This window comes from Lemur catta, chromosome 11, assembly GCF_020740605.2.
Source record: "Lemur catta isolate mLemCat1 chromosome 11, mLemCat1.pri, whole genome shotgun sequence".
In the NCBI taxonomy this organism is placed as follows: Eukaryota; Metazoa; Chordata; class Mammalia; order Primates; family Lemuridae; genus Lemur; species Lemur catta.
The window spans coordinates 73,858,158-73,871,982 of NC_059138.1; the positions used below are offsets into that span (position 1 = coordinate 73,858,158).

Consider the following 13,825-nt stretch of genomic DNA (forward strand, 5'->3'; position numbering starts at 1 on the left):
TCTGCATCTTGTTAGAAGTATGCCTTCTGGAACTTGCTGGAAATATGCCCTCTAGGGGTTCTGGGAAATTGTTCGTGGAGAGGTATCTCACTGGAGGTACTCCACCACAAAACTGCCCAGAGAGGCATGCAGGTGGTGAGGGCGTCTGGAGGCAGTGGAGCCAGGTGGGATTGAGTTGCTGGGTGCTTGGTGTTGCTAGCAGCTGTGCACTACGGGGATTGGACACTGAAGAAGCTCCCTGCACTGTAGGATCTGGATACTGGGAAAGCTGAGTGGGCTGCAGTAGCTGGACGCTGGAGAAGCCACACATATAAGCCACATGTGCCGTAGGAGTCTGTTGAGTAAGCACACAGGAGCCAGGAAGCAGAATCCTTTCCTCTTGCAATGTCTCTTCAGGTTTTCTACCGACAAAGCTTAACATTGTACCATCTGGCAAAGGAAAAATATTTATAGGGTCCAAATGCATTTTCACAGAGCAGGCAAAAAGGGTGAATTTAGAACGGAGAGGCATTCCATTGATAGCTGGCATGACAATCATATCCAAATTCCCTTCCCCTCGCCCAAATTTTTGGGCTTTTCAGGAACGTGTTCACATTTTATGAGGTAGGCTAGGTATCAATCAGGTAAATGACTGAACTTTTCAATCATGGATAAAAGTCAAATTCCTTTTCATGGTCCTCTTGACTCCTAGGAAAATCAAAGGATGTGGTTGGACACCAGGTTAGCATCCATGGGAAGTGCATGAATATTAAGAAGGATTTGCCTATGTAGAGCACATTATGCACGTTATGATCTTAATGCAACCTGTTTCGGTATGACCAGGGCAGCATCCAGAATGAAGTGGGGTGAAAAGGGTGGGAGATGAGGGAGTACAATATAGACAATTGTTTCTAGAAGTGAGAAGTTTGGTTGTGAGCGTGAAGACAGAACACAGTAGTAGCTAGTGGGAAGTATAGCGCTAGGGAAGGTTTTAAAAATTAAATGAAAGAGACTTGAGCATTTTTAAAAGACAATGAGAAAGATCCAGTAGAGACCAGGGGCTTGAACATAAAAAAGAGATCATGTCGGGTTCCTGAGAAGGTGGGACGGGCTGGGATTTGTGAAAATAAAAACACATTTCATCCTAAATCTTTGATTCAGCCTTTGTTACAATTAAACCTTTGATGATTATCTTAATTTTTTCTTAAGATAATTTTTATTAACTTTAATTACTATTGACATGCAAGTGACTCACAAAATAAAGGGGTATTAATAAGAAACATTGAGAGGGAAGAATCTTGTTGACATAAATACCTTAAGAATTCAAACAACTATGCTGGCTATTACTCTTCGCTGTAAGATAAGGAAGAGAGGTTACAGAATATTTACATTCTAGTGACCTTTCAGTTGCACATGGAACAAAGAACACTGTTAGGAGCTAGGTGGGGCAAAGGTCTCACTAAAGTATACACTTCTGCAGGCTCTGGTTCTCAATATCATAAATTATAGTTTCTCTTTTTGATAGTGCAAGAAACTTCCCAGGACACTCAATTTTAACTTCAAAGTTTTTGTTTAGTATTTCCAGACATAACCTTTAGTGGTAAAGCATATGATGACCACAGAGTCTGCAATACATTTGTTATATGATACTGCACCTAATGTGCAAGGTAGAAAGTCAAGGAATTTAGGATATGGGAAGTAATGTTAATGAAATGATCGTCCATGGACTCTAAGTTTGACACTGAGGGAAGTATTTAAAGAAGAAGGCTTAATGGATTAAAGATCCTGATGAGTTTGAAAAATAGTTACAGTGGGCGTATTTAAATAAGCAAGTTAGAAGAATAAGAGGTAGTGGTCAAAGGGTAGGATGCTCGATTTTGAAAGTGATGATAAGGTTCACCTGTAATCCCAGCAATTTAGGAGGCCGAGGCGGAGGGCTGCTTGAGGTCAGGAGTTCAAATCCAGTCCGGGCAACATAGCAATACCCTGTGGGAGTGCAGGCCTATAGATAGTCCCAGCTACTCGGGAGGCTGAGGCAGAAGGATTGCCTTGAGCTGCAGTGAGCTGTGATTGTGCCACTGGACTCCAGCCTGGACAACAGAGTGAGACTGTCTCAAAAAAAAAAAAAAAAAGTGTCTTTTGGATAGAGTCAGCAGTCAGCATATTTTACTAATTAAAACCCAGGACACAGGCCAGTTGGTAGGTATGTGATAGGTCAGGACAACTGCCTAGAAACTACTTGAAATTGTAATTGCTCCAGAAAAATTGTGGGTTACTCAGTGATTTATTTTCCAGTAATTCTTTGAATAGGTATACAATCCCTTATTCAACATTTTGAAATCCAAAAAGCTCTGAAAATCAAATGTTTTTCTTAACATTTGGTGGCTAAACCTGTTCTGACTTGACTTGTCATTAATACTTGGCTTGACCTGAACCCAGGGGTAAAGTGGCAAAACCTGATCTGAGAAACTTGATCTGAAGTAAGACTACTTTAATGCTTCATTTGTCCTACTTAGTGTGATATTCATGACTTTTCCTGAAAAAATGTTAGCTTGATTGGGGAGTGCTGCCCCAGACCTCATGGGATGTTACATTAAGTACACCTTTCTAAAGTCTGAAAAATTCTGAACTCTGAAATCCATCTGGCAGAAAGGTTTCCTATAAGAGATGTGAATCCATATCTCATACCCATAATGCACTACCATACATATAATAGGCTAGTTTTTAAAAATTTGATTAAATACTGAGAGGATAAATATTTATCTTGGTGGGAGAATCATGGTCTCAATATTCAACAGATCATTTTTAAAATGAATAAAACATACTAGAATTCTAAAACAAATACTTTCATGAGGAAAATAAGGTCTAAAAATTCAAGAAGTTATTAAAAATAACAAAAACCTATACAAAATGTTTTTCAATTATGGTTTTTATTAAGCATATTGTTTTTCTGGTTAACTGAAAATTGATGGTAATTAGAAATTAATTATATGTAAATAAGTAATATGATTAAAACATACAAAGAGTGACATTTCTGACAAATTGTGGTTATAAAGTTTACTGCTATATTTACATTTCTTAGGGGACACAGCTATTTCTACTACTAGAAAATCACTTACCAGTAACTCTAGTAATCACTTAGGTTGATTATTCACACTAGTTTCTTCATCTGTAAAATAAGGAAGTTGGGACTGTGAACACATGTGAACCTGAAAGAGTCAATCCTTCAAGATGGAGCCCAAGTAACTAACTGGGCCTACATTCAAAATGGAGCCAACTAGCCACTTGCTGACTAGGGGTCACACACATACTCTCAGTTTCCCAGCCTGCACTTTTTTATCTCTCCGACTTTCAGTGCTCACCTGAACTAACTAATCAGAGCTCGTGTTCCTTAACCAGTCAGGGCTCAGCTGTACCAGTCAATCAGAATTCAGCTGCATCAATCAATCAGAACTAAGCAAGTTTCAACCTTCCTTTATCTACATAAACAAACCTGACTGGGAACCTTGGGCGGGAAGTTTTCCTATATAACTTGAGCCTTCCCTTTGTTCTCTGGAACCACACCTTGTTTTACACTGAAGGTGGTTTGTCCTCTGTTTTGTAAGCTGTTCACTGGAATAGTCTTTCTCCAAATTCCTTTTTAGAGAATTGTTCACAGGATTGTCAACGGAAAAAAGCCAAACTCTGTAAAATAATTTTAAAGAGATTTATTGTGAGCCAAATTTGAGGACCATGACCCGGAGCAACGCCCAAGAGGCCTTGAGCAAGTGGACTCGCTGTGGCTGGGTTACAGTGTGGTTTTATACATTTTAGGGAGACAGAGGTTACAGGTAAATTCATAAATCAATACGTGGGAGGCATACATTGCTTTGGCCTGAAAAGGTGGGCCATCTTGAAGAGGGGGGGCTTACAGGTTATAGGTGGGTTTAAAGATTCTTTGGCTTGTATTTGGTTAAAGACATCAAGCTTAGTCTAAAGGCTTTGAATGTTTTAACATAGTTGCTGTTTATCAGAGATAAGCCACCGGACATAGATTTGTTGTGTAAATTGAGGGCCTGTAGGTTTGTCTTGCATACCCTTAGGCTTGTTAATGGGTTACAAAGGATGTCCCCAAGAAGGGAGCAGGGCATGATGAGGCATGTCTGACCTCCCTCCTCCTGGCAGGCGATTTAGTTTTAGGGTATTCCTTTGGCCACGAGGGGGTCCATTCAGTCAGCCGGTGTGGGGGTGAGCCTTAAAATTTTATTTTAGTTCACAGGATTAAATGACCTGTGAAGGTTCTTCTGAATTCTATGATCATGTGCAATGTACAGCATAAAACCAAGTTCAAAAATGTCAATGTATAGGAAATGAATCAGTAAATATTGAGAACCTATATTGTCAATGTTATAAAGTACATGGAAGTAACGACAAAATATATGAAAGAGGATTTTGAATGTCTTGTATTTGGAAAGCGCTTCAACGTTTAACGCTATCTAATTTGTCCTTTTTTCACTGTTGATGTTGCAAATTTTATCAGGGTTTTGTGGCAGCAGAGGAATATGATGAAGTCAAATAGAACACACTTCCGTGGAGCGAGGATTCAAACTGAACGTCTAATATAGGAAGGTAAGATTAACAGTCAAAAGTGATTTTAGAAATTATAATTTAACAGAGAACACGGGACAAAACTCATGCACACGAAATAATACGGATAACAAAAGGAGTTAACTCACATGAATGCGGTTAGAAAGAGGCCACAGCAGCAGGGAGAGCATGTAGAATTAGAGAGCATTAGAATTGAAAAGCTCCTGGGATAAACCAAGGTTTTACAGTCAACAGAGCCTGGTAGTTAAAAAAAAAACAACACAGGACTGGACCAAGAGGTGAGAGAGAACCTTGGAGTTTAGGGGTTGCAGCCCTAGCTGTGTGGTCGTTCCCTTCACTTCTCTGGTTCTTTATTTCCCTATCTATAAAACAGGTGGATTAGTTTAGATGTTTTTAAAGATCCAGGCAATGACTCAGTTATGTTCCATATACCTCTGGGTTACCCTTTCCACATAGCTGGTAAATTACTTAACTCTCGGTGTGTTTCCCCATTTCCTATGTCGAAATAATAATTATAAAATAAAAAATGTAAATCTAAACGGACTGTTTTGTTGGGTTAGGTCGTGAGCGACAGCGGCCACGTAAGTCGAAATAATAATTATAAAAAAAATGTAAATTTAAACGGACTGTTTTATTGCGGTTGGGTCGTGAGCAAAAGCGGCAAAAAGGAGCCACGTAGCGGCCAAGGAAAAAAGCCGGCTGGAACCCGCGTCGAGCCGGGCGGCAGGGCGCCTGCTGCCGCGGACGGGGCGGGCCAAACCCGAGACGGCGGAAGGGACCGCCCAGTGAGCGGAAGTGACGCGACGCCGGCTCTCGGCTCTGAAGGGAGGTGTAGCCGGTCTGTGGAGGGAGGAGGTAGTGGCGGAAGAGGTTCCGCGGCTGATGGCGGCTCAAGATCGCAAGGTTATCTACTGCTCTTTCTCGGTCCGGGGACCGTAGCACTGGGTAAGCCTCTTTCCCGGTCCGCTCCAGCTCCTGGTGCGGGACGGATCCCCGCTGGCGCTCTTTTGGGGCTCGTGCTACGCGTCTCAGACCCCGTAGTGTAGGGGCCTGGCCGGTCTTGGGAATGGTCTCCGTGGTGACGATGCTTTCCTTCCCGAGGACAAATCTTTCCTCCGGACTGCGATTGTGACGGGGGTGTGTGCGACTCGGGTCACTCGTGGAATTGTGGAAAAGCGACGGGTGGTCGCCTCCCACAGTGTGGGCGGCTTGCGGTATAGGCGTTAGTGATTTGGGGGAGGTGGGAGGTACGGGGGCCCATTGGCACAGCGGGGAGGGGGCGAGTGACAAGGGTGACCCCCGGGGAGGGGGGAAAAAAAAAAGCTCTCTCGTGTCCAAGGCTCAACTCTAGTGTGACTGTCTTGAGGGCGACGTGTGTGTTGCTTGCGTAGGTAAGCTTGGGAAAACACGTCGATCGAGTCCCGGAAGGACGCTCGGGTTTGCCTTTGCGGAGAGAAGCCCAGCTGTTTTGGTTTGAGTCGCCAGTAGAGAAGGAGGCGGGGACTCCCTGCGCCGCCTACGTTTCAGGGCTGCGTGTGGAGTTAGCTTTTCTGGCCGCCTATCCTGTTTCACCTGGGCCAGGGAATTAGCGCTTCGTCTGCTTATAAAGGGTTTGAAGGGGGTTTTAAGAAGTCCTCTGGGGAGAATAACAGCTTTCTTTGCGTAGTCATCTTTTTTTGTTTTCACATCAAAGAGTCCCTCCCCCTTGCCGTCGGAACACCCCGCAGGTGTGCAGGTTGCGGACAAGTTCCGACAGACTCTCGTCGCTTGGGGCATCTACAGATGGCGCTTAGCTGGGTGTCTGTGGGTGTATCAGCCCCTTGAGAAATACTTATTACACCTTATTAATAAAAGTTTTGTTGGAAAACGTTGCATTTGACTACATATACAGCATTAGAGTTTTGGTTTCACAAAGTAGTTATGAATTGCTATTGTTAGTAATTTCTCTGGGAAAATCTTAATTTTTCAACACTGCATTCTGTTAAGGGTAAAATTTCTACGAACTCTGTACTAACAGTTACTAATTATAATTTTGGTACTCAATTCCAAAAGCATTTAAAGAGATCATTTGAATAACATTAATCTAAAAGTGGTCTGATTGTCTTCATAGTGCTCTTCACCTTTAGAGAAGGAGCTGAGGCCAGCCTACCTCTTTTGTTCTATTCTTTTCAAGGGTAAACTTGATTTCCTGAAGGATTATTTGATTATGCTAGGAATGATGTCTATTAAGCTTTTTTTTTTTTTCTTTCTGGCAACCTTATCGTCAAACTTCAAAGAACATCTTAACAGTTTTTGTTTTTTAGTAATCGCGTTCATAAACTGCACACCTGTTTACAATTATGACTGCAGCCCTGTGTATAGAATTAACCAGTAAATACTTTTTCCATAAAAAGCCCCATATTTTGGAATTCTAAGTTCCAACCTTTTTAATGATAGATATTTATGTAAAATCCTAATGATGTTCCTTGTATACTTCTTTGGGGGAATTATCTCACACGTGAAGCTTATTGGATTATCTTCTTTTGAAAGGCTATGTAAAATTTGGGCTTTATGCACCTCTGGCTTTTTAAACCTTATTTTTCCCCAGACAAATCTTTAGGAGAAGATAAAAAATTTCCTCTCCCCTAATACGTATGAGCCAAGAATCATAGCATTTTAGAAACCAACTTACAAAAAAATCTAAAAAGTAAATAAAAGTGGTGTGGGTGACATCTGGACAGAGTGAAGTGGCACTCGGGTGTAGAGGATTCTGGAGATAAGGATTTCTACAAGAGTGCTAGTTAGTAGACTGGGGGCTTTGCTTCTGCCTCCCAGAAAGCTTGCTAACATTTTTTTGAAATAGAAGTCTGTTTATAGTTGATAGTCTTTGAGCTAAAGTATAAATAGTTGGAAACTTTGAATGCCAGACATTTTTTCCTTTTAGGTGTGTGTGTGTCCTATAGGACTGAAGTTTGGAGATAATTTTAAAGGTTCATAGTTTCTTAGCTGAAGACTTTTAAAACTTTCACTAACTCTATCTATCACTACCTGAGTTACAACATTTCTAAGGGCACAAAGAGTTCATATTTTAAAATGCAATGTGTTTCTATTGTCATATGTGGTGTTTTTATTAATGTTTCACTTATTTTGGTTTTACTAACTTTTTATCATGGAATTCTCAAACATGCACAAAAGGAGGACGACAGCATTTTGCTAATCTTGTTTTTTTACTCCCTCTAACATACTTGTTTTTCCCCTGGAGTTTTTAAAGCAAATCTTAGCCATCAAGACATTTCACTTATAATTATTAATAGTTTAGCATCTCTATCTGATAAGGACTTTAAAAATATATATATAATCACCGTAACCATATTATCACACATAACAAAATCACCTTATTTCTGTTTGAATTATAAATGTTAGGGCTGGCAAATTATATTTAACATTTATCTAAATTAAAAAGCTTAATTTGACTTTGTATGTTTAATGCACAGAAGTTCTTACTGTGGTTTATTTTCTACTATGTTGACTAAAGCTTATATTTTTTTTTGGTAACCAGTAAAGTGTTAGTATCAGGAGCCACTGGAAAAATACTACCACAAAAGCCAGAGCTGTTTTGGGCTTGAAAAAGTTCCTTGAGGAAGTAAAGATACATTGAAATGCTTTTTTTCCCCCAAGTTTATTTTAGCTATATGTTATCTTTTTTTAGATCTTACTAAATTCCCCAAATAACAAAATTGGATTTTAGACCAAAGACTTTATACCGTTTACAGCATAAAACACATAAAGGAATTTTAGAGGTATTATAACTTTAGAGAATGTGTTAGGAAACCTGGAAGAGGGCACTGTAGCCAGCTTGTATATGCATTTCAGACTTTGTTTCCCAGCCAAATATGTCTGGCCCCTTAATTATTGACTGGAAAATTCTTACTTATCCTTAGCTTGGCTTGGCTTACGGTACTTCTGTTTCTGGTGATGTGCTTTAGAGAACAGGCAACATAACAAGCTGCTTGATTCTACTTCCCTTTGTGTCTAGGGACTGTATTTCTTCTTTCCAACTGAGGTGAAGTTGTACTTTTTCTCAGGGTGTTAGTGAAGCTACACTTCCCAGGCATTACCACAAGGTGATGCAGTGACTTTGCATTTTATTTCTCCACTCCTGTGAGACCTTGAGATTCTCATTGAATTCTAGTATTTTTATAAACTTGTCCCTCTCTTTACTCTGTTTTTATCTGTACGAGAAGTGAACCAGGAAACTGTGTGGGAATTAGAAATTTTATTTTGCTATTTTATTTTCCTATTTAAACTGGGTTGATTTATGCTGTAATTATATTCAGATGCATTCATCCATGTTAAGTTTTTTATGACTAGTAGCTATATTATAATTAAAAAAGAATAACAAGGATACTGGAATGACTTTTGTAAAATATTTCTATAATGAAAATAGCATTGAAATTTTTAAAAAAGGTTGAGTGGAGAGAGATTAATGAAGACTATTAATAGGATGATCACATCTTACTCTTAAGACTAAATGTCCTTTTTTTTTTTTTTTTTTTTTTTGAGATAGAGTCTCGTTCTGTTATCTGGGCTAGAGTAAGTGGTGTTATCATAGCTCACTGCAACCTCAAATTCTTGGGCTCAGGCAATCCTCCTGCCTCTGTCTCTGGAGTAGCTGGGACTACAGGTGCGTGCCACCGTGCCTGGCTAATTTTTTCCCTATATTTAGTAAAGTTGGGGTCTCACTCTTGCTCAGGCTGGTCTGGAGCTCCTGAGCTCAAGCGATTCTCCCAGTCCTCCTGCCTTGGCCTCCTAGAGTGCTAGGATTACAGGTGTGAGCCACTTATGCCTGGTGAAGACTAAATATTTTGAATACTGTATTTAAAGTATAATCTTAGTGTTTTCTATTAAAAACTTGAATTTTGGGGGGAGAGTTTAAAAATGAAATTTCATGTTAATATGGTCATTTAAAACAATAAATATATTTATGTGTACTTGTAAAAATCCAAACAATAAATTGAGTTAAAGGTTACAGCTAGCCAGGTACTCATGCCTGTAATCCTAGCATTTTGAGAGGCTTACGCAGGAGGATACTGGAGCCCAGGAGTTTGAGGTTGCAGTGAACTATGATGATGCACTGTAGCCCCAGACAACAGAGTAAGACCTTGTATGAAAGAAAAAAAAAGTTAAAGTCCTCTTTTCACATACATCCTTCATAAGTAAAGACTATTAACTCTTCCTTTTGATGTATTTATGAACATATACACATATATGTATACCTACATGCTATTTTATACCTAAATGTTTCAATGAAGTGAAAGTGTAAGTTTGGATTATGAGTTTTTTGTTGTGGTGGTGTTTTTTTTTTTTTTTTTTTTTTTTTTTTGAGACAGGTTCTCCTGTTGCCCGGGCTAGAGTGCAGTGGCATGATTATAGCTCACTACGACCTCAAACTCCTGGGCTCAAACAATTCTCCTGCCTCAGCCTCCTGAGTAGCTGAGACTACAGGCAGACACCATCATGCCCAGCTAATTTTTTCTATTTTTAGTAGAGAGCGGTCTCCCTCAGGCTGGTCTTGAACTCTTGAGCTCAAGCGATCCTCCTGCCTTGGCCTCCCAGAATGCTAGGATTACAGGTGTGAGCTACTGCTCCTGGCCATGGATTATGAGTTTTTAAAAAACCGTTGCAATTGAGGTTCATTGCCTTGTTTTATAAAGAAATAATTACAGCTGTTGATTTAATTAACTTTAGGAAATGTTAAATTTTAAGAAAAAAGTTTTATCCCTTAAGACAGCTTTTCATTTAAAAAGAATGGGAAGTTTATTCTAAATTAGCTTATTTCCTCCTTATTGAAATCTGCCTCAAAGAAACCTGAATATTCACTCTGTTCATAGAAAAGTATTACTGATGCTCTTAACTCAGTTTGGGTATTTGTATCTAATACAGGTTGTTTCAATTGATTTAGGTATAGCTTTTTTTTTTATTGTTTTACAACCAGTAGTGAATGTTTTTTGTTTTTTTTTAAGAACTGGAATTGGTGGGTTATTTTCCTTTTTTGTGAAGCCAATGATTTGAAAAAAAATTATTGTTAGTAACTTCATTTGTTATCATGACCTCCCCTAGAGCCCAGATAAGCTCAGGCAACTCAATGAAACAAAATAATGGAACTCTTTAGTCATTTTAGGCAGAGTTCTCCACTGTTTGTAAATGCTACCTTTTCATTTTTCTGAAGGTGTTAGTTTACCAGGTGGAGAGTATTCACAGTTAAGTCCTTCCCTGAAATAGGGTTGTTCGTAGTAAAGTCCTTTTGTTAGTGCAGAGATGATGGAGGAGTGTTATGAAATGTACTCTTCATATTGGAATCCTTTCGAGCCGCAGGGCTAGAGAGGCTAACAGACAGTTCTCCTGGTGTTCTATCACAGTGGTTTCCAGGTTCATGGTCGACAGCCTCTAAGGAATGTTCAGTATATTATTCAGTAAAGCAGGACTTTGCCCATAACAAAAGCAGAAAGGACACAAGAAGAATTGTTTTCTAAAGTGTTTATTATTTCAAAACTTTAAAAATTTGCTTAAGTATTTCAGACAGGTTAGCAAAAGAAACAGTTGTAAAAGCAAACTGTCTTAGATTGTCTTGGCTATAAGCCTTCTTAATAATGGCTAAAACGAGTAGTCTTATTGCTGTGCTTGCTCTGTGGAAACTTCATTGATTTGTGAAGTAAATTAGATTAGTTTGGTTAGCAAAAATCTTGCCCCAGTTTTCCCCATTATTACAGATATTCCTGTTTTAATGACCCAGAAGCAAGTACTGTAAGGTCAGTCTAGTTTCTTATGTGCACTGAATCAATTGCTTTTTTGGGTAAATCCTGTTATTTCTTTTTTCTTAAAAATAGAGCACAAAATATGGAAAACATTTGGATCTTACAGTTTTTATAATCCACTTCCATCATTCATCTCCTGTCCAGTGCTTAGTGTTCACCAAGCCAGTGAGCATTCACTGAATCTCTAATAGATTTTCAACAGTATGTATTTCATTGACACTATATTTTCATTTTTTAGTATAAGTTTTTTTTTTTTTTTTTTTTTAAAGACAGGCTCTCGCTCTATTGACCTGCCTAGAGTGCAGTGGCATCATCATAGCTCACTACAACCTCAAACTCATGGGCTCAAGTGATCTTCCTGCCTCAACCTCCTGAGTAACTGGGACTACAGGTGCATACCACCATGCCTAGCTAATTTTTCTATTTTTTTGTAGAGATAGGGGTCTCACTCTTGCTCAGCTAGTAGTCTAGCTGAGCTTTTACATAATTTGAGAGATTTGAACAAGCTTGTACTTCAAGTGCAAGAAGATAAGCCACCTCTGGAATCTGTGGGCATAAATGAGAGGTGATAGTGGAAACTTGAGTTTTTGGGTAGTGGTTCTCTATCCTGGCTGCATACATGGAGATGTATGCACATATGCCGAGGCCTCACTCCCAGGAGGTTATGATCATCTTTTTTTTTTTTTTCCTTTTTTAAGCCCACACTGATTCTAATGTGTAACTGGCTAAGAAATGTTGGTACAGGGGATCATGACATGGGACAGGAACACAGGCACAGAGATGTCAATATCAGTTTCAGTTATAGGATGTTAGAACCTAGGGAAAGGAGAGGGGAGATGGACTAGGTTATGGAAGAAAATGATGACATTCAAGGGTTCTACATAGAAGGGAAAAGTTAATTGACCAATAGCCAATAAAGTAATTTTAGCTGTCCTTGTTTCTGTTTCTTAGTGTCTGTAGGGCCAGCAGGTTTATATTGGCAGTGTATATGCTAAAACACTCTAGTTCATTTGCTTTTGGTTGGTATAGGAGCAGAGAGCTAGGATTTCTAGAAAAGTTGAGTTTTGGTTTTCGGTTTTTTAACTTTTTAAGCCCTATGTAACTTTCCAAGCCGTCCATGTTGGCTTTAGTTATTTTTCAATTTGTCTGTATTTTTATATTTAATCACATATTTAAGGAGAAGTTCCAATATATAAAAAGCATATATCTTCTCAATAATTATGACATGCACATATTCATGAAATTTACATTAAATGTTATGTATTTTCTGAAGCAGCTTTAAGTTTATTCTTAGTTTGTATGATTTAACTTTTTTGAATTACTTGTTTCAGATTCACAATGACATCTTTTCAAGAAGTCCCCTTGCAGACTTCCAACTTTGCCCATGTCATCTTTCAAAATGTGGCCAAGAGTTACCTTCCTAATGCACACCTGGAATGCCATTACACCTTAACTCCATATATCCATCCACATCCAAAAGATTGGGTTGGTATATTCAAGGTAAGAAAACTTCCTGCATATGTCCTCCGTGTAAGCACTTTTTATTTTCTTTTTAAACAGATTGATAATTAGCTTATACTAGCCTTAATCTGCATTAAATTTCACTTTTGTAAACATCACCGTGAAATAATTGAACGGTGGACAAATAGTATAAAACAAATATTGGCAACTTCATTTCACCAGATTTTCCTCTGTGATCAAAAGGTTCAGCTTCATTCAAGGTTTTGTGAAAGTTTCAGAATCTTTTTTTTTTTTTTTTTCATTTTTTCCATTCTTACCTTTCCATTCTTTCCATTTCTTACCTTCCTCCAAAAGAAAACAACCTTTTCGTTTGGGTTCCTGTATCATTTACTGTTTTCTCCAGTCATTTGTAATTAATTTTGTACAGCTATAAACCATGTTATTATCTCTTCTGTTGTCTTGCATGGCTTAAATACTGTATCTTACATTGTTTTAGAAGAGTATTGTGTTTTACATGACTCACTTGATGGCAGGAGTCCCAGTTCTTATATTTTACCAGTTATTTTGTGTAATATTTGTTTAAAAATTATTTTGAGATGATCATTGCGGTGGCATACCTCACTGTGCTGGAGGGTTTCTGGTAATTTTAACTCTTCAGAATGCAGTGGAAAACCAAAATGCAAGGGGTGTCCTTTGAGCAGTCAGAATGGTGTCACGAGCGTCCAAGCAATAAAACTCATTCGCTTTTCACGGAGTCACTCTACCATCTCCCTTTGAATCAGTTTGTTTTATTTTAACTGTGATTTTAATAGGCTTGAAATTTTGATGGTCTAGTCTGTGTAAAGTCAAACAACAAAGTAGAAATAAGAGTAGCTGCTGGAAATTAGGCACATTGAAGGTACCTAGAAGTGAAAGTCCAATCTGATAGAGTAAGGAGGGCAGAAAAACTATATTTGGACAAAACAGATTTTGGCATTTAATGACAGTTTAGTTCTTATTCTTGA

At 38.7% G+C, this 13,825-nt stretch overlaps 1 protein-coding gene across 4 annotated transcripts in view; it reads left to right on the top strand.

The window, feature by feature from the left end:
• Positions 1 to 5,336: 5,336 nt before the first annotated feature.
• The window catches only part of TAX1BP1 (Tax1 binding protein 1), an 89,706-nt gene continuing 81,217 nt past the window's right edge, over positions 5,337 to 13,825 (top strand). For 3 of the 4 annotated variants that reach the window (XM_045564803.1, XM_045564804.1, XM_045564805.1), the window contains exons 1-2: positions 5,380 to 5,511; positions 12,692 to 12,860. In XM_045564803.1, the coding sequence (XP_045420759.1) occupies positions 12,699 to 12,860 (162 nt within the window). In that variant the 5' untranslated portion in view covers positions 5,380 to 5,511; positions 12,692 to 12,698. Of the gene's footprint in view, positions 5,512 to 12,691; positions 12,861 to 13,825 lie in introns of all 4 variants that reach the window. The other variant, XM_045564802.1, reaches the window with a different exon arrangement.